This window comes from Stomoxys calcitrans, chromosome 2 (assembly GCF_963082655.1).
Source record: "Stomoxys calcitrans chromosome 2, idStoCalc2.1, whole genome shotgun sequence".
Taxonomy (NCBI): domain Eukaryota; kingdom Metazoa; phylum Arthropoda; class Insecta; order Diptera; family Muscidae; genus Stomoxys; species Stomoxys calcitrans.
The window spans coordinates 230,877,814-230,905,378 of NC_081553.1; the positions used below are offsets into that span (position 1 = coordinate 230,877,814).

At 36.5% G+C, this 27,565-nt stretch overlaps 6 protein-coding genes across 10 annotated transcripts in view; 3 read left to right on the top strand and 3 right to left on the bottom strand.

Moving 5' to 3' along the window:
* The window catches only part of LOC106092907 (protein Malvolio), a 72,490-nt gene extending 67,149 nt beyond the window's left edge, over positions 1-5,341 (bottom strand). For all 5 annotated transcript variants that reach the window (XM_013260040.2, XM_013260187.2, XM_013259966.2 and 2 more), the window contains exon 1: positions 4,826-5,341. The gene's annotated coding sequence lies outside the window, so the exon portion shown is untranslated. The remainder of the gene's footprint in view (positions 1-4,825) is intronic.
* Positions 5,342-9,050: 3,709 nt separating this feature from the next.
* On the bottom strand, positions 9,051-13,824 carry LOC106095636 (hematopoietic lineage cell-specific protein). Its single transcript, XM_013262916.2, has 6 exons — positions 13,670-13,824; positions 13,281-13,466; positions 12,921-13,213; positions 12,733-12,854; positions 11,460-12,350; positions 9,051-9,592 (listed from the first exon to the last, which is right to left on the bottom strand). Exons 2-6 carry the CDS (start codon positions 13,439-13,441, stop codon positions 9,509-9,511), a joined length of 1,551 nt encoding a protein of 516 aa, XP_013118370.1. The 5' UTR covers positions 13,442-13,466; positions 13,670-13,824; the 3' UTR covers positions 9,051-9,508.
* Positions 13,825-16,109: 2,285 nt separating this feature from the next.
* LOC106088102 (large ribosomal subunit protein uL13) lies at positions 16,110-18,324 on the top strand. The gene is made up of 3 exons (XM_013253449.1): positions 16,110-16,197; positions 16,678-16,918; positions 17,849-18,324. The coding sequence occupies exons 1-3, from the start codon at positions 16,177-16,179 to the stop codon at positions 18,202-18,204; spliced, it is 618 nt and encodes a 205-aa protein (XP_013108903.1). The 5' UTR covers positions 16,110-16,176; the 3' UTR covers positions 18,205-18,324.
* Positions 18,325-21,486: 3,162 nt separating this feature from the next.
* On the bottom strand, positions 21,487-22,510 carry LOC106088389 (3-oxoacyl-[acyl-carrier-protein] reductase FabG). Its single transcript, XM_013253924.2, has one exon. The coding sequence runs from the start codon at positions 22,402-22,404 to the stop codon at positions 21,631-21,633; it is 774 nt and encodes a 257-aa protein (XP_013109378.2). The 5' UTR covers positions 22,405-22,510; the 3' UTR covers positions 21,487-21,630.
* Positions 22,511-24,333: 1,823 nt separating this feature from the next.
* LOC106088158 (uncharacterized oxidoreductase TM_0325) lies at positions 24,334-25,274 on the top strand. Its single transcript, XM_013253575.2, has one exon. The coding sequence runs from the start codon at positions 24,425-24,427 to the stop codon at positions 25,187-25,189; it is 765 nt and encodes a 254-aa protein (XP_013109029.2). The 5' UTR covers positions 24,334-24,424; the 3' UTR covers positions 25,190-25,274.
* An 807-nt stretch (positions 25,275-26,081) lies between these two features.
* On the top strand, positions 26,082-27,221 carry LOC106088315 (uncharacterized oxidoreductase TM_0325). Its single transcript, XM_013253807.2, has 2 exons — positions 26,082-26,152; positions 26,246-27,221. The coding sequence occupies exon 2, from the start codon at positions 26,254-26,256 to the stop codon at positions 27,025-27,027; it is 774 nt and encodes a 257-aa protein (XP_013109261.1). The 5' UTR covers positions 26,082-26,152; positions 26,246-26,253; the 3' UTR covers positions 27,028-27,221.
* The last annotated feature ends 344 nt before the right edge of the window (positions 27,222-27,565 follow it).

A 27,565-nucleotide genomic window follows, 5' to 3' on the forward strand; every position in this document is an offset into this window, starting at 1 on the left:
GGCTAGATTGACTCAGAGCATCGAGACGATCAGGAATATTTGTACCCCCATTATATGGTGGTGGTTAAAAACACAAAATATTATACATTCCACCCTTTTAAATTTGTTTTTTTTTTTCACTGGGAAAATGATCAATAAAAATATGCATCAAATGTATTCAACAATAGAGAAAATTAACACGCAAAATAATTGTAGATAATTGTTTTTAAAAAAATTCAGACGCTTTACAGTTTTTCTTTATTTACATTATCGTGACTATAGTCAAATTCATTTTCGTTTTTATTTTGTCATAAGACCAGGAAATATTTATAACTCTATGAAATAATTGCAGATGAAGATCAATTTGCGGTGATCCCCCTTTTGTTATATAGGAAACAGACAGACCAATAGATAACAAATGGTCTGTCTGTTCAATTAAAAAGCATTAAAAGTACCCAAAATTAAAAACAGTAAAGTACTTTAATTTTTATTTTTTCGTTTTTAATTTTGCTTGAATATAAAAAAAAACATTTCAATACAATTATTGTTGTATTGTGTGTGAATATGGAACTATAAAAATGTATCTCTGTACATTATAATAAGCCGGATTAAATATAACAAAAAATTTTTAATTTAGTTCTTGGCGAAATTGATTGTAACAAAAATAGACATTTTTAGCAATTGGTGTGAAAAGTCCCCAAGATTAAGCACTTTTATAAAGTATCTATGGGCTTATCTTCATTGATGGAAAATATTGGCATCGTTTGTAAAACTATTGCTTCGGCTAGGTCATGTTTTCAGAATGAATGAAGAAGCTCAAGCGAAGTTGATACGCAAAAGCATGAGACCAAAACTCCAATGAAAAACTCTAGGAAAGAAAGCTATATCAAAACTTAACTACTACTACTATTTAATTTCCCATGAACATTTCATTACGGAACAGGGGATACTTCTCTCATATCAAAGAAAACAGTCCAATTCAAATGATATAGGGCCTCTTTTTTTGTGCTGAGTCGAAACGGCGTGCCGCTTAGCGACATCACTTGTTAGAGAATTTTTACATGGATGGATACCTTTCATATATCGCTAGCATTTTTAAGGAAATAACCATCGCTGAAGATTTTTCCTGATGTTTACGCCTGGATTCGAACACAAGCGCTCGGCTTCATCGGCGGACATGCTAGCCTCTGCGCCACGGTGGTCGGTGTTCGAAACTGGGTGTCAGAAATTAGAAAATAGCGCAGGAGATCAATCTACTTGGAAATCTTCTCTGAATTCGCATAGTGACCAAATTTTCTTTCATTACCAATTAAAGTAAAATAATATACCATTTTCATGGCGTAGCATTTAACAAATGTCGCCTGAAAAACTACTGAAAATTTATTAAATTTTCCCACCAGGGTTCGATCCCATATGTTTAACGTTAAAAGCCATTAATTGCAATGAGAGTTTTATGTACAGCAATCACCGCAATCAACCGCAAAGCCTATTTGAAATGCATTTGATATTTAGAATTTTATCAAAATCCAAATAAATTGAGAACAAGTTAAAGAGTGCTAAGTTCGGCCAGGCTGAATCTTATATACCCACCACCTTCATCGCATTGGTCAAGTTCTTTAAATATTTTTCTAGAATAGAAAAATGCCAGTCATAGAAAAACACCACTTGCAAAATTTCAGGCAAATCGAGTAATAATTGCGCCCTCTAAAGTCTCAAAAGTCGAACTGGGAGTTTGGTTTATATGGCAATTATATCAGATTATATACCGATTTAGACTATACTTTGAACAGTTGTTGGAAGTCATACCAAAACGACATATGTTAAATTCAATCATATTGGATAAGAATTTCTCCCCCCAAAAATTCTAATCGGGTGATCGGTTTATATGGTGGCTATATCAGGATGTGGACTGATTTAGACCATACTTAACAAAAAAATTCTAATTGAAAAAAAAATTCATCAGCTGACAGCATGACCCACATATATAGATCTTCGTTGGTTTACACTTGTAGTCATATGCGAGCAGATTAAAATGTTTAAATTAATCTTAATGGGCAATCCTCTTAGTATAGCAGCAATTTACGACACCCTCACAGTGCAACTTACGAGCCCCTCGCCATTTCGAAGGAGTAAGGCTAGGCTCTGGAAATGTTGCACAAATACTTCTTATTAGTGTAAGTCGGTTGGGATTGCAAATGGACCATATCGGTCTATATTTTGATATAGCTGTCATATAAACCGTTCTGGGATCTTGACTTCTTGAGCCCCTAGAGGGCAGAATTCCTATCCGAATTGGCTGAAACTTTGCATGAAGTTTTCTGGTATGACTTTCAACAATTTTGCTAAGAATGGTTGAAATCGTTCCATTACCAGATATAGCTGCCATATAAGCCCATGTTGGGTCTTGACTTCTTGAGATTCTTGAGAGCGCAATTCTTATCCGTTTTAGCCGAAATTTTGCATGAAGTGCTTTATTTTGAGTTTCAACAACTGTTTCATGTATTGTCTCAATCAGTCCACATCCTCATATAGCCGCCATATAAACCGATCTCACGATAAGACTACTTGTACATAATTCTTATCCATGTCTATGTATATGGTCTAAATCGGTATATAACCTGATATAGCTGCCATATAAATTATTACTCGATTTGACTGAAATTTTGGAGGCGGTATTTTTCTGTGACAGGTGTTTATCTATTTGAAAAAGTCATTCAAAGAACTTGACAAATGCGATCCCTGGTGGAGGCCCGGCCGAACATAGTACCCTTTTGCCTGTTTATTTTTGAACTGATCTTGTAGATTTTTTAAATCCCAGACAACATGAAATATTTTTAAAAAATCTTTGAAACACTGTTAATTTTATTGAAAATAGTAAAATGTTGAACTTTTTTCAAAAAACGACAATATAATCAAAATTTTCCTATAAAAAGTAAACTAAATTACATCAGGTCACAATAAACACTCCGCTATGCTTTTATTTGACGTATAATTCGCTAAAAATACACCAAGTTAACTTTTTAATAACGAAATTTACATTTTTTCCTTCTGCATATGTCCAAAAGTCGGAAAAAAGTCAAAAGTATTTTAATTAATACTCTATTTGCCATCCAAAGTTGGACAAATTTGCCAACCTACGGCCGGATTTACGATTTTCTCCTCCACCATATGTCTACCATTGGGAAAAAGCCAAAAGTATTTTAATTAAAACTCTCTTTTACATCCACATGTCAAATTTTTAAAAATCGGATGGAATAGTCAATAGTTTTGACTGACCCTTTCGAGGCCTATTAACCAAGACCCAGGTCTGACCCCCGGGAGTTTTTCATATCGTTGGAATCAGCTCGCCAAGCTGTACATTACGTCAATATGTCATTTTCAGAGGAATCGGTGTGTGGCCAGTAAACTGCACTTGGACCTCGTCTCTAGCTATTGATCTGAACACGACTGCGCTCAGTTATATAAGGTGTTTCTTCAGTTCCTTAGTAGTGTGTTCGGAGGGATAATTTCCAATTTCATCAATTAAATTTCATAATAATTTCGTGAATATGCTCTTTTATCGCATCTTGTTACAAAAATTGTTGCTTCCTTCGCATGATCACTTTTATTCGGGTGGCCACCTATTGTCAAAGCAGATAGGTAGGTATGTAAGCAAAGAAATTTAAAATTTTGATGATTTGTAAAAAAGTTCTCATTGCATGTCAGTGACTGTGTAGTAGCTGTCTGTCTGTCCACTGGCGTTCTGAAAACGAAACCAGCTATTCGGCAAACCTTCTTTTGTCCAATCATTTGATTCTTCTAATTATTTGTTGTTGCTGTGTTTTCTCTCCCTCTTGCTTTGTTATTGTTTAATTTGTATCTGTTTGAGTTTGTTTATAGTCATCAAATCAATTTAAGTTCATTGAGTCCGTGTTATTTTTTGTTTGTGGAAAAAATTGTGCGATTATTGTTTTTACTTGGAGGGTCTGGATATAGAGGTAGTATGAAGGAGGAAGGTCAAGAAATTCTTTGAAATTCTTAGGAAATTATTGAAATATGAACTGCAGAAATGTAAAGTTAAAAACCCAGAAACAAATTTTGCACAAATGTTTGCTATAGGTAGGTATGTACTTATTATCTAAAACTGTTATTAAAAATACCAAAATATCTATAAACATAATTGTGTGACTATTGAGAAATATCAATAATCGTCTCTCAATAATAAGAGCGGGATATTTATTTATTGATTATTAAATTAATTCCTACTTTGACATAAGAGAAATAAGGTATGTATTATTTTTGATAGTTGTACACAGGAAATGAAATTCAGAATTGACTACTAGCATATGGGATTTGACAAACATAAATTGCACCTTTTTCCGGTGAAATTAATATGCCATAATTGTCTAGACCACAATTCGTTTACTCTGAGTGTTACCTAAAAAAAAGTGCACTTTTGTTCCCCATATGCTTTCAACTTTGGACAAAGGCCATTTTCAAAAACATACACCTAACACATTCTTATCAGAATGACAATGTCACGAAATTGCAAGCATTTGAGAATTTTTTGAGTGTAATTACATTACATTAATTTATGGGAGAATTGAGAGCCAAGTGACAAGAAAATTGGGGAATGTGGCAGAAGAGACATAACCATTCTTCCAGAAAGAGAAAACTTCGACCAGTTGGCACTTGAACACACACACGCACACACACGAACGAATACATAATTACATTTCACATCAAATATTCCGATATGCCGTTTATTGATTTGTATTAAAATTATATATTAAAGTTCCAATTGGGGACATTCATAAATTGATTGATAAAAAATAATCGATATTTCACAGCAACATGTGGCACTTACTATAATGATTTTTGATCACAGCAGTGTGGTATTTTGTTTTCTTTATTTCTTATTTATTAAAGGTATCTGCTATTCATATGTATTTTTCTTGTCGTTTGCCTCCGCAATGATTACTTGTTTCTTTTTTATATTATTATTGTAAACGCGTTGGCACTTCTTTGTTTAAAACTTTTATTTTCTATTTGGGTTAATTTATTGCATTGACCAAAACGATGAGAACGAATTTTCTTTACGGCGACAACGACACAACGATACACATCAATGAATGTCAAAGGTACAATATCTTTAACTTGTTTCAGCAATATCTTTAATTATTCATGCAATCTGTATTCCATATTTTTATGGTTTTATGCAAGCTTTTTCTACTAAATGCTATTTATTTTTCTTTATTAACAACTTATTCCAATTTCACTCTTGCACAGGGTTGTCGTTGTGTTTGTGTTTTGTTTAGAATCAACACAAATCCTGCAATCCTGCAATCTTTATTGTTCCGCGAAAACCCACCAACGAAAAACGTCAAACGACTGAGAGTATATTAATTTGGTTCAGCTTATATAGTATTTCTCTTGAAAAGTTGACAGTTTGACTAATGGTCAATTGAGAGAGTAACATATTAATTTAAGAGAACGCTTTATCGGTAAACTGGGTTGCCATTTACCCGTTTTTAGAAAGTGTACAAAATGCATGCTAATCATTTTGGCTGTGATTTGTAAAAAAAACAGTTTGCTGCAACACCTAACTAAATTTCATGAAATATAAATCGAAAGTATTTGGGTTTTAAATCGGTTTATCAATTTTGGAACGTAATAAATCCTAAATATATTAATGGGCAAACAGGCATTTGTTGAATTTAAAACTTGGCAGCTCTGTGTTGTAGTGAGTCTGTTCAGATAATTTTAAGTGATTTCATTTTTCCACAAAATAAATGAAAATGAAATTAAATACCGGAAGCTCAAATTTGATTTTAGACACATGGTTTTTGTAGCAAATGTTCTTAGAATTTGTCGCAGATTAAGATCCTGGTACAACAAAAAGCTAAAGTCATAAGCCAAGCTGATCAAATTTTCCAATTTCGGAGTTGTATCCAAATCCCTAGAACGTCAAATGCTTTGTTTGAATTTTAAAGGTTTTTTATATTTTGTTTCTTTTTCACATTTTTATCGTTTGAATTTATTATTTACTCGTTTATAATCATAACTCTAACCACTCTGCTTAACATGATAATGCAAATTAAAAGTAGAATGTCAATTTGAGAGTGTACAGAAGTTTGACAGCCTAGTGGGAATTTGCGCCACCATCCCCACTGGATTGTTTTTTTTTTGTTGAGCTTATGACTTTACCTTATAATTGTACCAAGATTAAGATTTTACAAACGCCTAGTTGCGTTTTTGGTACTTTCCAATTGATCCAACTGTAATGAAGAATCCTTTCCTGTTGCATTAGGTTCATAATGCTAAAGAGAGGGATCATCAAATCATTACTAGCAGACTCAATGAGGGGCTTAAGACCATCTTTTAGGCTCTAAGTTATCAGGGTTAAATTCAGGTCGTTTGAGGAGAAGAGGGTGAGGGTATTGTGGATAACTTGTTTCACTCTACTACTGCGGACTTCGTTCAGGGTACTCTTAAGGATCTGTGTAGGTGGAGGAAGACCATTGGCTTTTAAAAAAATCCCACAAAATATTGAACTGCGAGAGTTCCAGCTGATTCAACCAATAAGAGTCTGTTCAGGCATCAGCCTTTCTCTAACCTTTAGAATCATTGAGAAGTTGTAGGGCTGTCCTGATCTGGTGAGCTAGACGAAGTAACCTAAGAAAGGCACAAACATCATCCTTTATAATTTCCTTGTATGCTAGGTACGCAGCGACTAAAATCGCTTTGAGTCGAAGAGAAGCTCTATTCTGGAGGAAGAAAAAAGTTTAATCTTTGTTCCTCAAGGGCGATTTAATCAAGACGCTCTGGAGAGCCATTTCAGTGTATTAAGGTCTAGGGACAAAAATTCAAATTCAAATCCACCCATTCGTGAAGTTTGCTTTATATATTTTGGAGGATATGGTATCAGATGTCATTAGCAGCAAATGCGATGCATACTTAGACCAAGAACCATTGAGAGAGTGTGCTAATCTTATGATCTAGACGAAGTAAACGAAAAAAGGCCCAAATATCATAATTTATTTATTTATGTATATTTTTCAATACCAATGCAAAGAAAGCCCACATCGGCCAAAATGACCAGGCACGGTCAATCCGAAACAAAAACGACTCTATCTACTTCTAACCACTCTATCTATTGTACCTTATGTAAGTTGTAAGACCAAGGTCCACAATAAGCCTCGAATCCATAACTCACCTGTGACATTCGAAGTGAGTGGGCTAATCGCAGACGAATACGGCTAGGACTATAAGATCTGAGAGCATACAATCTTCTTAAGATAACACAAATTGTATGTGAGATCCACAATTCAGGCTGGAACCGAATGTCAAGCCAAGACAATAGATTCCGCAAACTCAACCATATGGTTATCAATAAAAAGCGAGAATGGAAAAGGTTTTCGCAGGATTAATAAACAGTCTATTTCCAGTCATTAAATTGAAAATGCTACATAGATGATGATGATGATGAGATGAGGCCACCGTAGCGCAGAGGTTAGCATTTCCACCTATGACGCTGAACGCCTAGGTTCGAATCCTTGCTAGACCATCAGAAAAAATTTTCAGCGGTGGTTTTCCCCTCCTAATGCTGGCAACATTTGTAAGGTACAATGCCATGTAAAACTTCTCTCCAAAGAGGTGTCGCACTGCGGCACGTCGTTCAAACTCGGCTATAAAGGAGGCCCCTTATCATTGAACTTAAATTTGAATCGGACTGCACTCATTGATATGTGAGTAGTTTGCCCCTGTGCCTTAATGGAATGTTCGTGGGAAAAATTTGCATTTTGATTGAGTCCGAGCGGCGTGCCGCAGTGCGACACCTCTTTGGAGAGAAGTTTTACATGGCATAGTACCTCACAAATGTTGCCAGCATTAGGAGGGGAAAACCACAGTTGAAAATTTTTTCTGATGGTTTCGCCAGGATTCGAACCCAGGCGTTCAGCGTCATAGGCAGACATTTTAACCTCTGCGCTACCGTGGCCTCCATAGGTGGGACAAAATATTGAGTTTCTCAAAAAATTTGACCGGATTTTATCAATTTAGGTAACTCTACCAAAAGTCAGCCTAACACCCTATTGAGCGCAAATTTACCAATCAAATGTGGTACAAAAGCCAAAAATGACAACACAGATTATCCAGCGATTGTTCGTAATGCTCGCACCGATCCATCTCAAACAAAGAAGTTTTCCAAGGATCTCTAACCCCACATGCCAGTATATTGCCGCAATTACATGACCAAAATTCTCACCCAGCGATCATTTCTTTGCCAAATCTAACAAAACGAATGATGTTGTAAAGTGAGTCAGCAATTTTAATCCAGGTATAGGAAACTTAAGTCATCATTCCTATTAAACAAAGACAAACATATAAAATATGGAATGGAATTGTTTGACTTGATCCATGTATCTATCAAAAACTCATGACATTTTGCAAATCCACCACTCAAAAAGCTCTGTCCAAAATTTAAAAACAAACGTTGAAGGTTAACAGTTTTCATGTTATTTTGCACATCTACAAATGTGTGATACCACAAATATTGAAGAGTATCAACTTAAATGCCCCTAACAACAAGAGTGTCAACCAATTCATACAGAATGGAATTATAATGAACTCTTAGACTTTTACACGAATTGGAAACAAACATAATATAGAAAAAAAATATTCCACATAAAATCGCATTGTTGGCTGACTGACATGTTTCGGCATCCCAGAGAAGTTGCTAAGTACTTAATACATACAATTTAAGTGTAGACAGGTAGCACGCATTTCTTATCTTAATGCCGCCACTCAAACATGCATTTCACAATTCAAACTCTTCATGACTCTTACAAAAAACAACAACAACTTGCAAGATAAAACTGTTTTCCTTGCCAAAAAAGTGAAAAATTGTTTCGTTATACTTTCCTTGCATTCAAAAGTAAACCATGAGATAGTATCGTACGCAAATATGTTTGACTTAAAGAAAGAACAATGTATTTATTAAGTTTATTTTTATAATTGCATACAGTCTGTAGTTTTAATAATTTTATTGACTCATTTTCATTTAATTGGAACAATAATTATTATTACTTAAGAAGAAACACTTCCAAAATGAAAAGATTGTAACAGTTTGTTTTTCCTAAATAATGAAGATAATGTTATACTATATAAATGTCAATGTATACTTAATGCTTTTTGTTTTCAATGCAGTAGATTTTGCAGTACGTATTTTTAAAACACAAATTGGGACAAAAAAAGTGTTTGGGTATGTTTAAAACATACAACAAATACGAATGTTTTTATGGACTCTTAAACTACAAATGCCAGAATTTGTCTCAAAAAAAGGAAACAATAAAATAAAAATAATAATTTAAAATACATCATCGTTGTGGTTTGTGACAAAAAATACTTTTGTTTTTGATTGGCAATACAATTTTTCATCTTGTTCTCATATACATATATGCTATATTAGTTATATGAGTTTAAATATATAGTAAAACAATTGTCATTTAACATTCCATAGTTTGGGGGGTGATCAATGTCAGTGTTTTGATTATTGATTGACAACTTGTACATAGTTTGCTGGGAAGAGACCGTAACGATTTTTGCACAAACCACGCCACCAACCTTCATCGATCTGAAAAAAAAAACAATTAAGAAAACATAAATTAATTTTTGCATAAATGAAAATTCATTTTGAAGAGAGTCAAATACTCTGTCTCGTCTGTGAGTCAAATACTCACGAAATGACGCACGTATCACTTTTTTGGCTCAAGGACGAACGCTATTGATTTTGCTAAAAATCGGTTAAGATTTAGATATAGCTCCCATATATATTTATTGCCCGATTTGCACTTAAATGGCCGTAGTAGCTACAATTTTGCCCCGATTTGGCACGGACTGATTCGTTGCCGATTTTAACATGACTGCAAAATTTCATCCAAATCGGTTCAAATTTAGATATAGCTCCCATATATATGTATTACCCGATTTGCACTTAAATGGCCGTAGTAGCTAAAATTTTCAACCGATCTGCACAAAATTTGACGAGAACTGTTTTGTTACTGATCCTAACATGTCTATGAGATCTCATCAAAATCGGTTTAGATTTAGATATAGATCCCATATATATATGTTGCCCGATTTTTACTTAAATGGCCGTAGAAGCTAAAATTTTCAAGCGATCTGCACAAAATTTGGCAGGGACAGTTTTACAGTTACTGATCCTATCATATCTGCAAAATTTCATTAAAATTGGTTTAGATTTGGATATAGCTCCCATATATATGTATCGCCTGATTTGCACATATATGGCCGTATAAAAGATCTGTTTGAAAGTCGGTTCAGATTTAGATATAGATCTCATATACATATATATTTTTGTATTGCCCGAATTTATAATTGTAGGGTAGGTGTAGGGTATTATATAGTCGGCTCCGCCCGACTTTTGCCTTTCCTTACTGGTTTTTAATAAACTCTGTGGAACTTAAAGGCGTATCGGCGTTTTGAATGTTTGAATGTTTTTATCGTTAAATAATCAATTCTAGAATTTTTTGTAAATATTCCCTTTTGTAACACAGAACCTCTTGTTCTACAACCAAATATCGAATCTGTCTCTAGATGATGGTTGCCTATCCACAAGAAGATGAGTTAGATGGCTGCTTCGATTGTGTGCTCGCATAGGAAAGATTTTTGAGGAATTGAGGAAACAATATGTTGTTTGACGTAGAGCAGCTTTCTAGAAGGTCTGATTCTTATTTCACTGTTAGCCACTCTTCTGGCGAGTCCTCACTAGCGATGCATTAGTTACAATTAACCTGCCATTTTCTTTCTTTAAGTTAAACAGGTTGGTTTCTTTATCAAGTTGAGTAGCTTGTTTGTACTGCTGACTTTGATCATAACGAAAAATATTTTTGTAGAATATGTTGATTACCTACAATCTTCCCGGCACGGGATAGCTGTCAGCACCACACAGGCCGGAACATTGATGACCGATCTGTGTGGTGTTCATTGCTATCACGAGAAGCTTAGCCGCGAGCTACCGAGCGCGTCCAGAGGTTGCGGATAGTGGAATGCTCCAAGCTGCAACGGCAGTCGCAGAAAATCAGCAGTATCGAGCAGAGAGTCTCAGTGAGAGGTCGGGCGGCACCGGCTCTTGCACAAATACTGAGTGCCTATGATGCTGTGACAGCAGCTTGACGAGGATCGTCACCTCCACATGAATATGTGGCTACAACAACAACAACCTATAAGCTTGTTTTAGTCTTTATGTTTTTGAAAAAGGACAAAAAAGACCCCTTCATAGAGTCGCTTTCAACGAAATCTTAAGTCGAATATTTTCAAATATATCCAAATGGCTTGGCATATGCACCCTCCTACCTAGATCTACAAAATGCCGATACACGTTTCTACCATATTTAGCTTGTGACTTTGGAAAAAAGTGATTAAAAGCAAGATGGAAAGTTTCTTTTTCCTTTTTAAGTAAACTATTGAATTACTCTTACCCTCTCAATGTGTGTTATAATATCATCCGGATCAAAGGATATTTCATCTTCATCATTGGCCTGGTAGTCATACAATGCAATAGCGTGTACCTGGGTGTCTTGTATGTAATCCGCCAAGTTGTCGGAAGTTGCGGGAATAACATCGCCTTCATAAGATACTGGTGTTTCGTGGTCGGCTGGTTGAGCAGAATTTTCAGGTATGGAACTGTGAACCTCCGATTGATTTTGATATAATGGTTCTTCAACTGCTGCTGGCGCTGCAACTGTTTCAACCGTTTCGGGACTTTGTACTTCGGGCGGTGTAGCCACAGTATCTATTTCTATACAAGGTATTAGATCTGGCGGTGGGGCAGCAACAGCAGCAGGTGCAACTTGTTGCTCCCCAACCTGTTGCTTAACTTCTTCTACCTCTGCTTTAGCTACACTCTTAGGTTCCTCCCTTGGAATGTGTATGGGTTCTTTGCGAATGACAGGCGGCTCTTCTTTGGTGGGTGACTGCATTTGGTTAAAAGCACTTATGGCATTGCCTATGCCTCCCTCGCGTCCTGTTACAATGGTTGAGCGTGCCCCTTTGGGTGGTGGTTGTTTGGCTTCATCGGCCTGAGGCAGTGGTTGATTTTCGACAATCGTCTTCTTTGCAGCTTCTTCCCGATCACGTTTGTCTTTAGCTTCACGCAATCGTTTTTGCTCCTCAGCTCTTTTGCGATTTTCTTCTTCGGACACTTTGGCCAAATTTTCAAATTTAGCTCTTAGGTTCGAGGGTTTGGCACCTTCGATAACAGGCTTTGTCTTGGTATAGTTTGTTCCAACCTGTTGTTTGCCACCATCATCGTAAGCTACCGCCGACTTATCCATGCGATCTTTTTGAACGCCGAATTTTCCACCAAAACCCTAAAGTAAACGAAAGTTTTAATAAATTGGATGTAAGGCTATTTTAAAGTGTTACATTTGATATTGAAACATTGTTGACTGCTAAAAATAGTGATGCTCGAAATCATTGGATGAATAAATATTAATGAGTCATAATTTTATATGTTATTAAATACATTAGTTTCGAGTCACTGCAGTCCATATTCAATAGCAAAGGCCTATATTAGAGACAGGCAAACAAGTCTCACAAACTATTGCACATTATTCTACGTTTACTAAACATAAGTTCGTGGACTTCGAAATAATGTGCAAATGTATTACGAGTGCCCATCACTGGTCTAGATTAAGTAATACATTTTTGATTTAACATATCTAAGACAATCTTTCTCTGTGTAATACCTACAATTTTATGATCCAATTGACTTTCGTGTTTTTGTGGTGCCTCAATATGATCCCAACCAACAGCTGACTTGTCTTTGCGATCTTCTTCGACTCCAAATTTACCACCGAAGCCTTTGGAATAATCTACAATAAAAAACAAAAATTATATTCTGTAGGTTATTTTCTCATTTTAAAAGTCTATCAACATACCCTTTTGTGATCCATGCTTTTCAACCTTTTCTATGTGATCCCAGCCCGCTGCTGCTTTATCTACACGATCAGTTTGTACTCCAAACTTTCCACCGAAGCCTGTGGCGTAATCTTTTTGGGAAGCATGCTTTTCCACTTTGCCCTGGTAGTCATGGCCTACAGCTGATTTATCCATGCGATCAGTTTGAACACCAAATTTACCACCATATCCATAGCCGGGATTAATTTCTTCAATTTCTTTTTGTTTTTTAGCCTGATCTGCCTTTTCCGTTTCCGAGCGCAACTTTTCCATGCTATGAGTGCAAAGATAAATAGTTGAATATAAAAAGCAAAAAACTATTCAAACAATCGTATATTTACTCTATAGCACCAGCTGTTCTCCCACTGCCTTCTATAGTTTTAGATCCCCATCTTTGTTCTTGTTCGCTAACATCATTTACAAAGTCTGGATCAGTTTCCCAGTCGTCATCCTCCGCAGCATTGGCGTTTTGAATTTGCATTCCAGCTGTGGCTTTCCACATTTTTGTTTTGAGTTCTTGGTACTACCTATTTAGACAGAAGAAGGAAAAACTGAACTTTATGGCTAGAGATTACACGATTACTCATTCAAGTAATCCAAAAAGAAATCACACACATATGTGGGTCAGTGAAAGATAACACAAAGGCGTTTTTCTTTCTTTTTATGGGAGTGGTTCAAAACAATGTATATTTCCAAGCGAATATCATGGATATTCTCAAGGTTAACTTACGGTATATCAAAGTAAATTAAATGCTGTTGTTAAATAGAGCTCCCAAGATAAAAATTCGCATATACGGATTTATAGCTTACGAATGGATATAAAATATTTATTTTATTTGAAGATAATAATGTAGTTAGTATATGGAGAAATGTCAACCAGTTTGGACAGCCGGTTGTGTAAGGGTTGCCATAGCCTTTCGATTTGTGAATACAGCACTGTATGAGTGTCGCCATGGTTGAATTAAGAAGGTTGGGTCACTTGCAGGATTCACTGAATAAGGTTAAGCCAAGCGATCAGCCGATATACTTTTTTTTTAATATTTGGCAGTACTTGGCATTGAGGATGTCAACTTGTTCTCTTTTTACATTCATTCTTTGTTTACGTATGATGACATTTTCAATCGTCAGATTTGACATCCTTAATGATGTTTATGGGGCCTATCCACTTTGTGTTTTTGCATGTGACCTAACCTTCTATTAGTGAATCCTGGGTCACTTGTCAAGCTGATGGAATAGTCCAACTCTAGAGTTGTGTCCAAATCTCACTAAAACGTCAAATGCTTGGTTTGGATTTTAAAACTGTTTTCACATTTTGTTCCTTTTTCACATTTTAATTGTTTTAATTTATAATTTACTCGTTTATAATCATAAATCTTTTGATCTTGTGGCAGGATTCACTGAATAAGGTTAAGCCAAGCGATCAGCCGATATACTTTTTTTTAATATTTGGCAGTACTTGGCATTGAGGATGTCAACTTGTTCTCTTTTTACATTCATTCTTTGTTTACGTTTTCTCCTATATGATGACATTTTCAATCGTCAGATTTGACATCCTTAATGATGTTTATGGGGCCTATCCACTTTGTGTTTTTGCATGTGACCTAACCTTCTATTAGTGAATCCTGATCTTGTGGCTGCTACATATGATAATGCAAATACAAATTAGAATGTCTATTAGGAAGTGTGCAGAAATTTGACAGCCTAGTGGCTGGGAATGGCGCCACCATTGCCATAGGGTTGTATCGTTGATTTCGTTGTTGTTGGGCAAGTAAGCTTATTTTTAACTTATTAATTAATTTAAATTATTAATAAATGAGTGTCGCCCATGACAAAATTACCAGATAGTGTAAAAAACTGAGTACAATTTTTTCTCACGAAGTGCACTATCAATGAGTTTTGGTTGTATGTTTGTATTATAGTTAAGAACCATAGCACACACAAACAACGAAAAATGACGCGAACTAGTTACACACACAAAATCAGAGTTGCACTAATCATTGATTTTGACAGATAGTGCACTCAATATTTTGTTGTTGGGCAACTGCCGCTACTTGTAAATGAATATATCTTGAGTGACGCCATAGTTGATTCATGGTGCAATTAAGAGGTAGTGTCATTAGCACAACAACAAAAATCTAGCTCCAACGAAACTACCTTCAGTGGCAAATGTCAAAATGGTTTTAGAAATAAACTTTGTTGTGCAACTTATATTTTACAAATGTGTTTTATATTTGTATTTTCATAATTATAAAACTGTTTTGTTGCTTATGTATGCAATATCGAATCAAATAGAACATCTTTTTAAGATTCTAGATGATATTAAGCCTTTGACATATTGATTTACTGCAAAATCAAAACAAAAAACTATTGTACTTAGCTGTTCGCATTAGCTCACCTTATTAGTGCATCCTGTGGTTGAATTAAAAAGGTTGACTTTGCCCAGGTGATTTTATTATCATACTCCAGAATTGCATCCAAATCCCACTAGAACGTCAAATGCTTTGTTTGGATTCATGGCGAAACAATTAAAGGTTGTCTTATTTGTATGCATTTTGCCATCAAGCTGATAGTCGTTTTGCCAACACACACAAAATTTGTGTGCGTGCGTGTATACCTGTGCGTACATGAGCAGAGAAAATGTCCATAAATTTGACAGCCTTGTTGGAATTTACGCCACCATCGGCACAGAGTTGTATCGTTGATTTCGTTGTTATTGGATAAGTGGGGCAACCTTCTTAATTCAAGCATGAAATCTACATTTATTGGCAAATGCCATAAAATCAAATGTCATAGTGGTTTTAGAAATAAACTTTAATAAGCATTTGACATTTAGATTTATTGCATAATCAAAAACAAAAAAATTGTACTCAGCTTGGCCTCACTTTATGGGTGCATATTGAGACAACCTTTTAATAATTCAGCCATGGCAAATGTACTTGATTAGAACATCCTCAATTGTTCATAAAATAATGAAATATCCAACAAAACTGAGTAAAAATGTTAAGAAAGTTTAAATTAAATTCATTTTTATGTTCAAAATGCATCATGTAAAAAATGTATTTTAATTATTTTTCGTAGATGTATCAAAGAATGGGATCCCTCTACAGACGCTTTCGTTTGCGTAAACTAAAGAGCGACGTAGGACGTCTTATACGCTCTCGAATGTCATCGTGAAATGTCAAATTTTCAAGATGGCCGCTTCCGTTTTATGAATTTCTTTCCGTGCGGTTCTTAAACATGACTGGTTTAACGAATAGGGTAAGTGGTGATATTTATTAAAAATTTCACCAAAATTAAAGTAAAAATTCAACAAAACTAATTGCAAATGCTGTGTCAACAAACAATGTATGGAAAAAGTGAGAAATAAATCCTAGTTCTTGAAAAGAAGCATGAAAAAATTATGAGAAGTGTTGACTGTCACACGTGCCCTAGCGTAGTGACATTTGCCAAAATGTATAGCAACCATTATTTCAGTTCTGTGAATCAAACAATAATTTTATTGTTATACCATGTGGAACTGTGACTTTAAATAATGTGAAAGTAAAAAAGATTTAATAAATCCAAAGAGCTTTTTAAGTATCATATTCGAAATTCTTGCGAACAGCGTTTTTGTTTATAAAAAAATATTTCAATTGTTTGTTGGGGCAGCGACGTGCGTGTATGATGTTTTCCACTTAACCTCACATGTGATTCAGTGCTTTTTTAATTATATTTTGTTGTTTTTGATTTATATTTTAGGCCGTTGTTATTGATGGTCGTGGCCATTTGGTCGGCCGTTTGGCTTCAGTCGTTGCCAAATACCTGTTGCAAGGTGGCAAAGTTGCTATTGTCCGTTGCGAAGAATTGAACCTCTCTGGTCATTTCTACAGAAACAAGATCAAGTATTTGGCTTACTTGCGCAAACGTTGCAATGTCAACCCTGCCCGTGGTCCATTCCACTTCCGTGCTCCCTCCAGAATCTTCTACAAAGCTGTTAGAGGTAAGCTTTACCAAGAATATACTTTGGCCAAAATTTTGTTTATCAAATATGCAGAAGTTAGTGCAAACATTTTTCAAATACCGAACGTTTAGTGAGCTGAGCTATTACAGCAAATAGAATCAATGTTACCAGGTCCAATCTAAACACTGTAATCTAGCTCGAGTTTATATCGTGTTTATGTCTGTCAATGAGGACGCTTTGCAGATCTAACCTTGAACGTTTCTTAGTGGCGCGAGTGGGGAAGCAATATTTTTAATTTTCTAAATGCATTACTGTAATAAGTTCATTGCCTAAATTTTACCGCAATTTATTTTATCTACTTGCTTGCTATTTTTGCCGTTAGAAAATTTAACAGGGATTCTTACTCGTTAGAAAATATTTTTCATATATTTTGGCATATTTGATAAACAATCTTATTGCTGTAGTATGATGATTACAATTTCTTACCTACATTATTTGAACAATACCTATGTAACGAACATTAAGACTGAAACTAGTTCATATATTTAATTTTTACGTTATACAAACTTTACTAATGTCTTTTTTTTTTCTTTTTAGGTAAGTTTCGAAGTAAAACCTTTAATGCCATAATAACTTGTCGAATGATGAACAAATAAAAACTTACCTACATTATTTGATTACATCGTGAAAATAATCCAATATAAGCTGAACAGGAAGGAGAACATTTTATTACTTTTAAATAGGTAATCAATTTAATATTAATTCGTTGTTTTTTTTTTATTCCAGGTATGTACATCCTTGGGCAACGTTTTCACTTGTCTTCCTGCTATTATGATGAATAATACCTTTCTTACCTACATTATTTGATTGAGTCGTGAAAAGTCATCATTAACTGAACATCCATCTAAAAATGTTGCATTCATATTTTCATTGGCCTCTATAGTAATTCTTTTAATTTTCTTTTCACAGGTATGATCCCACACAAAACTAAGCGCGGTCAAGCTGCTTTGGCTCGTCTCCGCGTCTTCGATGGTATTCCATCGCCCTACGATAAGCGTCGTCGTGTCTGCGTACCCATTGCCATGCGTGTGTTGACTTTGCGCTCTGACCGTAAATACTGTCAATTGGGCCGCTTGTCCAGTGAAGTCGGCTGGCACCACCAAGATGTTGTCAAGAGCTTGGAACGCAAACGCAAGGCCAAATTGCAGGTCACCTTGAAACACAACAGACTCATGAAGAAGTTGACCGTCAAGGCTCGCGAAAACATTGCCAAGCAAGCCGAACCCTTCAACAAAATCATCAAGTCCTACGGTTACGAATGTTAATTTTCGTATAGACTACTTTATAATAGCATAGGTGTGAGTTTTTTTTATGAAAAAAACGTGAAAAAATGGGACGGCCTGATAAAAATGTTTTTAATAAAAGAATTAAGTTAAAAAACAAAATCATCTTATGAAGTTTAAATTAAAGAAGTGGTCATGAACAAACAGCAAAAAAAAAAACAAAAATTGGTATACCAATTAATTCGTATTATCACGTAAAGAAAATTGTCCAAAATTGCACGTGGTACATGGTGCATTTATGGTAAAATATTTCTTTGGTTTTGTTTAGGAAATCCTATGATGACATTTTATTGGCGTAATAATACCAAGTAATTTGAGGGGACATTTAAAATCAACCCACAGAACACACTCGTATGTTGCTAAATCCTTATTAAGCGCCTTCTGCACTAAATGTAAGGAATCTTGCCACTATGGCTAGAGTAAATTTTTCGTCACCTTGATTTAAGGCCTATTATTGAAATCTTTTCCAATTTCCGCACCTAGTTTCGAGAGGTCGTGTATCGGAGTTTTGGTTGTTGTCGATGTAGCCACATTTTCATGTAGAGGTGGCAATTCTCGTCAAGCTCCTTTAGGTGAGCATGCTCGTTCCAGTCCAAAAGACCGATCACCGCGGGAACAGGGTGGTCGTTGGTTATTTAAAGGCGCCAATAACCCGACTTCACATATTGAGCATCATAAGCACTCAGTATTTGTGCAAGAGGCGGTGCCGCCCGGCCTTTCACTGAAACTTCGCTCGATACCGCTGATTGTCCGGGACTGCCATTGCAGGTACTCCGTATGGAGCATTCCACTATCCGCAACCTGTGTACGCACCCGGTAGCTCGCAACTAGGCTTCTTGTGACAGCAATACACATCACACAGATCGGACCTCAGCCTGTGTGGTGCTCACAGCTATCCCGTGCCGGAGTTTTGGTCTTCACCTTTTCCGTATGCTACAGTGTTTCCTTTCAAGAGATCTTCGGTGTAGCTTCTTCTTCACTCTGACAAACTGATCTAGCTAATGCAATCGTATTTTGATACGTTTAGGTATGCTAACGTTGCCATGCATTCTTTGGCTGGTTCAATTATTTTACGAAGGTTTTTATGTCGGAAACTCCAAAGCACTGCCTCGCCTGCTTGCACAAGCATGCCTCGGAACCACAACTCAGCTAGTTGTTTTTGTAGCAGTGTGCTGCACCCTGAGACGGCGACCCTTACCGATGAAGGAATCCATCGGGTTAATCCGGTACGTACATCTGGCTACCATGGGATTGGTCTCGGCTAGTATCACTGTCTTGTATAGTGCAATTTTCGTAGGTCGGGAGGTGACCTTGTTCCTAAACTTGCCGATATTCATACTTACTCCGGTTGGCGAATTTTAACATTTTTACAAAATTGTATTAAAGTTGTCGTATAGGATTTTTTTTTGTACATTTTTGGTATCATGTCGAATTCGACTTTTAAATTTGATGGAAACGATATGCATCTCAGTTTACAGCACACCAAACCTATTTGTTTAGATAGTATTGAGCTACCTTAACATTAAATTATTATTTATTGCAATATATATTTATTACTAGAAACAAAATGTGTACAACCCACTGCTACAACAACAACATAAACAAACTGTCGAAGGCAAATAAGTTACAAAATATCACGTAATGTGAAATTCGCCTTTGACAACACTGCTGTCGATTTTCACCTTCGGACAACCGGAATAAGGGTGCTTACTCTTGGTTTTATTTCAAAAGAGATGGTAAGTGTCCCCTTTCTCTTGGGTCTTTTCTAGAATTTGGCGCATCATGAATATCTGGTCTATGATGGATTTTCCTCTTCTTAAATCGCATTGATAGAGCCCAATTATTTCATTGACTTTAGATTTTTATCGAAGACACAGTACGTTCAAAAGTATCTTGTAAGCGATGTGAAGGATACTCATTCCTCTCAAGTTAAAGCATACTTGTTCCCTTTCTTGTAAACGGGTCATATTTTGCTCATGGGGTGCATGCGTCTTATCAGCATGTCGGCTTAGGTCTTAAATTGTGCAGCTGCAACCCATCAGCTCCTGCTGCCTTGCTTTTCAGTCGGATGGTTTCTTCGACCTCATTCCAACTAGGCGGTATACATTATTTACCATAATCAGGCATTGGTTCTGCAGTACCCTTGTTACCGCCACTATCGGATACTAGCAGCGGGAAAATAATTTTCTTTCTATATCTCATGCACACTATTTGTATCAGTTACCAGTTTTTCTTTTCTTGTCTCCGCAGGAAGATGTGCCTGATACTTTAGTAAAATTTCGAGATGTCGAGTGACTAAACACAATTCACAGTCCCTAATTTCAGCAAAATCGGATAATAAATGTGCCTTTTATGGGCGGATCGGTCTATATGGGGGCTTTATCAAGATATAGTCCGATATAGCCCATCTTCGAACTTAACCTGCTTATGGACAAAAAATGAATCCGTGTAAAGTTTCAGCTCAATATCTCTATTTATAAAATCTGTAGCGTGATTTCAATAGACAAACGGACGGACATGGCTAGATCGTCTTAAATTTTTACGCTCATCACGAATATATATACTCTATTGGGTCGGAAATTGTTATTTCGATGTGTTGCAAACGGAATGACAAAATGAATATACCCCCATCCTTCGGGTATAAAAATATAAATAATTCATACTACTTAATGATATAGCTGATATATAAACCGATCTCCCGATTAGACTTCTTCTTAGATTCTAGAGGCCGCATTTCTTATCCGTTTTGCCTGAAATTTCGCACATGTCGCTTTGGTATAACTTCCAACAACTGTGCCAGGTATGGTCTAAATTGGTTTATAACCTGATATAGCTGCCATATAAACCGATCCCTTAATTTAGCTTTCTGAGCCTCTGGATGGCGCAATTGTTCCTCGATTTTTCTGAAATTTTGAAGGTGGTATTTTACTATGACATCTATCAGCCATGACAATTACGGTCAATAACTTGATATAGCTCATGTACATTTGTATTTGAAAAAGTCATTCAAAGCACTTGAACTCGTATGCCGCCACCCTAATACAAATAACTTAATACATATCAGTTAATATATTATCAAAAGCTCTTCATAGTCATTACTGTGTAAAATAATTTTTCCATGACCTTAAAACAATGAATGAATGCGGCTTAACTTACCGCATGCTTTCAAACATTTTTTGAATTCTTCCGTTTCTATCTTCCTTTAATAAGAGTTTAACTATATATAGGTACATACAATGGATGTACAAAGTAAAAATTACGCAATTAATAAGAATTGCTATCACATTTATTGACACTATACTTTTTCAATATTTTCGGTTAATAAGAATTTTTATAATTTTTTTAAAAATAAAATAATCTCGCGCTAAATTTTTTCATGGCTGTGATTTTATGAAGTTTTAAAATTTATTATCTTGGACACATGGCATGACGGCCACCATCCACGGGCAAACTAGCTCCAGTAATAAAACTAGCCTTTTCGCTAGCCAAAAATGCAATAGCAGCTGTCACCTCCTCCACTTGTCCGGGTCTTCCCAAGGCATGTGTGGATCTTGAATGTTCCAAGAATTTCGCATATGTTGCCTCATCCATACCACCCCGTTTATGGATTTCCGTTATAATAACTCCTGGATTCACAGAGTTACAACGTACACCCTTCAATGCCAACTCAAGGGCAACGCAGCGAGTAAATTGATCCACCGCTGCTTTGGAAATATTGTACGCCAATACCCCAGGGAATGAGCGTATGCCATTAACACTTGATACATTCACAATGGAACCTTTGGTCTTAATCAATTCGGGAACTGCTATCATGGTCAATTGATATACAGCCCGTATATTTGTGTTCATTACACGATCGTATTGTTCCAATGAAGTATTTTCAATAGTGCCAGTTTCCAAAACGCCGGCATTGTTGACTAAAACATTGATTTTTCCAAATTTACCAAGTGTTTCCTGCACTATACGCTTCACATCTTCTTCATTGGCCATATCAGCTTTAAGTTGAAGAGGGGCTTTTCCATTAACGGCAAGGATCTTGTTAGCTGTTTCTTGCAATTTATCCACATTTCGTCCCACAATCGTTAACTGGCCACATCCCAATTCGGCAAAATTTACTGCAGCTGCAGCTCCAATGCCCGAACTTGCCCCAGTAACAATAATGACTTTATCGGTAAAATCCATTTAATGATCTTCTTATCACAACGCCCCTAATTTGATTGGCAATTTACTGGACAAGCCTTCTATATCCGCATAAGATTATTTTCCATTTTCTTGATTAGACAATTTCGATCATTTTCGATTACGATCTTGCCATGCCATGTTGAAAGGAAGAAAGCAGTAAATCAAATTTTAAGCAAAGTTTGCGAATACAAAGATATGTACTACACAAATCTGCTTTGAGCCCAGGAACACTAAAAATATTCAAATAGTGAACCAGAAAATTGTGACACCCGCAAGCTAGGGAAGATTATCAATTCAAAGGAATTGATGTCCTGGCACGTGATAACTTTGAACACTACACAGCTTGGAACTTTTAGCTCCGGACGTTATCGTGAGAAGCTCAGCTGAAAGCTACATAGCGCTTCTACAGGCTATGGAAAGTGTAATGCTCCATATGAAGTAGATGCAAATGCAGTTGCCGATAATTAGCAGTATCAAGAGGAGTCTTAGTGAGAAGTCGGGCGGAACCGGCTCATGCTTTATTACTGAGTGCCTATGACGCTCGATATGACAAGGCGAGTAATTGGCACCTTTAAATAAGAATTTCCGAGGCGATTGGTCTTGTGGACCGGAACGAGCTTACTCACCTATAGGAGCGTCCCGAGGATTGCTACCTTCACATGTGAATTTGCGGCTACAATAACAATAATAATTGATGTGTGTAATATGTAAAAATAGCAAAAGGCACCTTTCCAATCCAATAATTTCAAGTTCTCAAAGGCCCTTCCCGGGTCGATTGTTTGGATTTTTTCAAAATTCGTAATCTACTCATCTTAATCCATGGCGAAACAATTAAAGGCGGTCCCATTTGTACAACAATCGCAAATCATATGGTGCAATCCGCCATTTAGCCATCAAACAGATCGACGTTTTGCCAACACACACAAAAAAATTGGCGTGAGTATGTGTATACGTGCACGTACATGGGCAGAGAATATGCGAGAAAAAAGATGATAACAAAGAAAATGCAAACTAAAATCTGGCATTAATACCGTCAAACCTGGTCAGCTGTTCGTGTGAGACCACCTTTTTAAATCTGCCTTGATCTTGTACCAATTTACGCTTGCTTTTTGTCTTAGAGGGCACGCTGGACCCTCTCTTTTTACCCAAAAAAAGAATTGAAGATACACTAGTAAAGATGAAGAATCATTTAAATCTATGCCAATAAGTACAATACCGGTTGCCCGATGCCTGCGGTAATAGAAAATTCTGAGTGGATGGATGTTGTTGCCCATCTATGCATTGGATATGTTAATTGTCGATATATAACAGTCAATACCCTACACTTTACACTGGAGAATTCTGAAACATAGATGGACAACAACATCAAACAACAGCAAAAACGGTTAGTAGCAAATGTACAGTTGTTTAAGCAGCTTCGTGTGGTTCGTTCCTTCTACGCCTTTTTGTTACTTTACATAGCTATTTCACTTATTTGACCGGTCGGTTTTTGCTGCCATTCACACAAACAAAATTGCCTATTTTCAACTGCCCATCACTGTTCTAAAACATAGATGGGCAGTATGAACCTCCGCACATATGTGGCTTCGTTCGGCTGTCACTACGTCAAAGCCATTTCATTTAGTTGGTGTTTGATGATAGTCACACATAGTTGGGGCTTTTCAACAGTGTTAGTGTGCCCATCACTGTTGTAAAATGAAATAGGTTCATGGGTGACGTATGCGTATTGTATGGATTCATGCATGATAAATTCAAATGTATATAATTCTACCGTAGATTCATGCTGTTGCATATTAATCATACGCCGTTCTGGATAAAAACACATTAAATTCCTAAAAAGACAAAGGAAACATAATTATAAAAAAGAACTACAACGCCATCTGCTTTTTTTCCATTTCCTTATCAATGAACTTATGTCAAGGGCTCAAAACAAACACACACACGCATAAAAAAACACTTGCTGTGGTTATATTATTTTTATCGCATTGTTTTGCTTCTCTTTTATTTTTCCGCAAACAAGATGAATTTTTCTGGAAAAGTGGTTTTAATCACAGGAGCTAGTTCCGGCATTGGCGCAGCCACTTCCCAGGAGTTTGCCAAACTTGGAGCTCAATTAGTTTTGGTGGGACGAAATGTTGAAAAACTTAAAGAAACTGCGGCAAAATGTACCAATTCCGACAGTCATCTACAATTGTCTGCCGACATGACCAATGAACAAGATGTGGAAAGAATTATAAAGCAGACCATAAAGAAATTTCAAAAATTGGATGTTTTAGTAAATGCTGCCGGCATCATAGAGAATGGTAGTATTGAAAATACTTCGTTGGAACAATACGATCGGGTGATGAACACAAATATGCGCTCCCTTTATCAGCTGACAATGTTGGCTGTGCCGGAACTGAAAAAGACCAAAGGCAACATTGTTAACATCTCAAGTGTATGTGGCTTACGTTCCTTTCCCAATGTTTTGGCCTATAATATTTCAAAGTCTGCTGTTGATCAGTTTACCCGCTGTGTTGCCTTAGAATTGGCTTTATCCGGTGTACGTTGCAATTCGGTGAATCCAGGAGTTATTGTCACAGAACTCCATAAGCGCGGAGGTATGGATGAGGAAGCATATCAAAAGTTCTTGGAACATTGCAAGGCCACTCATGCTTTAGGAAGAGCAGGACAAGTCGATGAAGTATCGGGGGTTATATGCTTCTTGGCCAGTGACATGGCAAGTTTTATAACTGGAGTTAATATGCCCGTAGATGGTGGTCGTCATGCTATGTGCCCCAGATAAGCATTATTTTATACAAATGCAAAAGAAAATAATTGTGATTTTTATGAAATAAAATACATTGAATGTTTGAATTAATTCCACTGAAGTACTACTGTGTTCCTTGAAGGATGTTTAGAAAGTGTTAGGTGGAAAATAAACTTAGTACCAAGCTTGATGTTGTTGTTGTAGTAGCAGTGTGTGGTACACTGAGACGGCAGCCCTTGCCGATGAAGGAATTCATCGGGTCAATCCGGTACATACAACCGGCTGCCATGGGATTGTTGATTGCTTATATAGCGTGGTGATGATCTTATATAGCGTGGAACACTTTTTTCCTAACATCTAAATTTGATTATCGCACAAAATAAATGCAAAATTTATAAATTTGGTGAAAAACTTTGTAGGGAACCAACCCTAACATGAATATTCGGCTTTTCACGCGAAAAACAGTCAAACCTCATAAAAAACGTATTTTCTAAAAAAAAATATGAAATTAATATTTACGCTAATGACTTAAAAAAAGCACTTAAAAACAATTAATCCTAGTGTTGTATGAATGTAAGGTTGAGCTGGTAAAAATTTTCATGTGATTATGTTTGAAAACAAATTATATTTTGAAAAAAGTATAATGTGAACAAAATACTCTGCTTTAGGCAATGGATTTCGATTCTGGACTGCCGCAGAAGGACAATTTTACCAAAATTGCGTTTTCAGAATAAATTTCGTCAGAATGTAATTTCAGAATTTTTTTACTTTAAAATCATTTATTGATGTTAATGGTAATGCTAACCGTATACCATCCCTACGCTTTGCTCTGGGTGCGAAAAATGTTTAAAAGATATGCACGTAAATACGAAAGGAAAAACATACAGAATCTAAATGAGCAAAACAAAAAGAATTGCAAATAGAAGATAAGAAGCAAATTGAAAAATACAAATCAGACGATCTCTGCCGCCCAGTTATTGTCAACTGTGACGAGAGCCGGTAAGAGACACAATAAACAAATCGCCAAATATTACGCAATTCTTAAAATATCATATTTTCTTTTGCTTTCTTTTATAATATACTCGAAATTAGTTAAAAAAATGAACTTTGCTGGCAAAGTAGTTCTCATCACAGGCGCTTCTTCGGGTATTGGAGCAGCAGCGGCTGTTAAATTTGCACAACTTGGTGCGGTACTCGCTTTGAATGGACGTAATGTAGAGAACTTGGAAAAGGTAGCAAAATTATGTGCTGCCCAAGGCAGCAAGCAAACGCCACAACTTGTTGTAGGTGACCTTTCGAAGGTAGCTGATACGGAACGTGTGTGGCAAGAAACATTGAAAAAACAACAAAAATTGGATATTTTGGTTAATAATGCCGGCATCATTGAAACTGGAACTATCGAAAACACCAGCCTTGAGCAATATGATCGTGTAATGAATACTAACCTAAGATCCATCTATCACTTGTCCATGTTGGCCGTCCCGGAATTGATTAAGACCAAAGGCAACATTGTTAATGTTTCCAGTGTTAATGGCATTCGCTCTTTCCCTGGTGTATTGGCTTACAATATCTCCAAGATGGGTGTGGACCAGTTTACGCGTTGCGCTGCTCTGGAATTGGCTGCAAAGGGGGTGAGAGTGAATTGTGTCAATCCTGGTGTGACGGTAACCAACCTACACAAGCGTGGTGGCATGGATGCTGAAACGTATGCCAAATTCTTGGAACATTCTAAGACAACTCATGCGTTGGGTCGTCCTGGCACTGCTGACGAAGTGGCTAATGCCATTTGTTTCTTGGCCAGCGATTTGGCCACCTTTAGCACTGGTGTCAGTTTGGCTGTTGATGGTGGTCGCCACGCCATGTGTCCCAGATAGACTAACAATGGATTATTTAATATCGAATCGAAATAATTTTTGCTTTATCGAACGTTCGTTCTAAAAGTCTAGTGAATTCGAAATATCCAACATGATAGAAATTGCATTTCTTATATTTTTTGGTCTAATATATTGAGTGGCCATATGAGGATTATTTTTAATGTAATTGAATAAAACTAAAATAAATTGACGTATATGATCTTCTTCTATATGGGGATGTAGACAGCAATGCAAAATAGCCTTAAATGCAGTCGTTTCGGTAGTCATGTTGGTAGGGTGCTCTGTTGAAAGTGCGGAGGTGCTGGGTTTGATTCCCACCAGAGTAGCGGCAGACCACGCCGTTAGTCTGGTATCACAATTGACTTTACTAATCTGAGTGTGGTTAGAAAATAGACAGCCCCTTTAACCTAGTCAAACCTTGCCTGTATTCAAACACACATTAATCCACATTATTGCGCACGTACACAAAAACATGAGCCTACGGGCTTGAAATTAATGGGACAATGCGTGATTTTGGGGCCCGATTAAGAGCATAGCA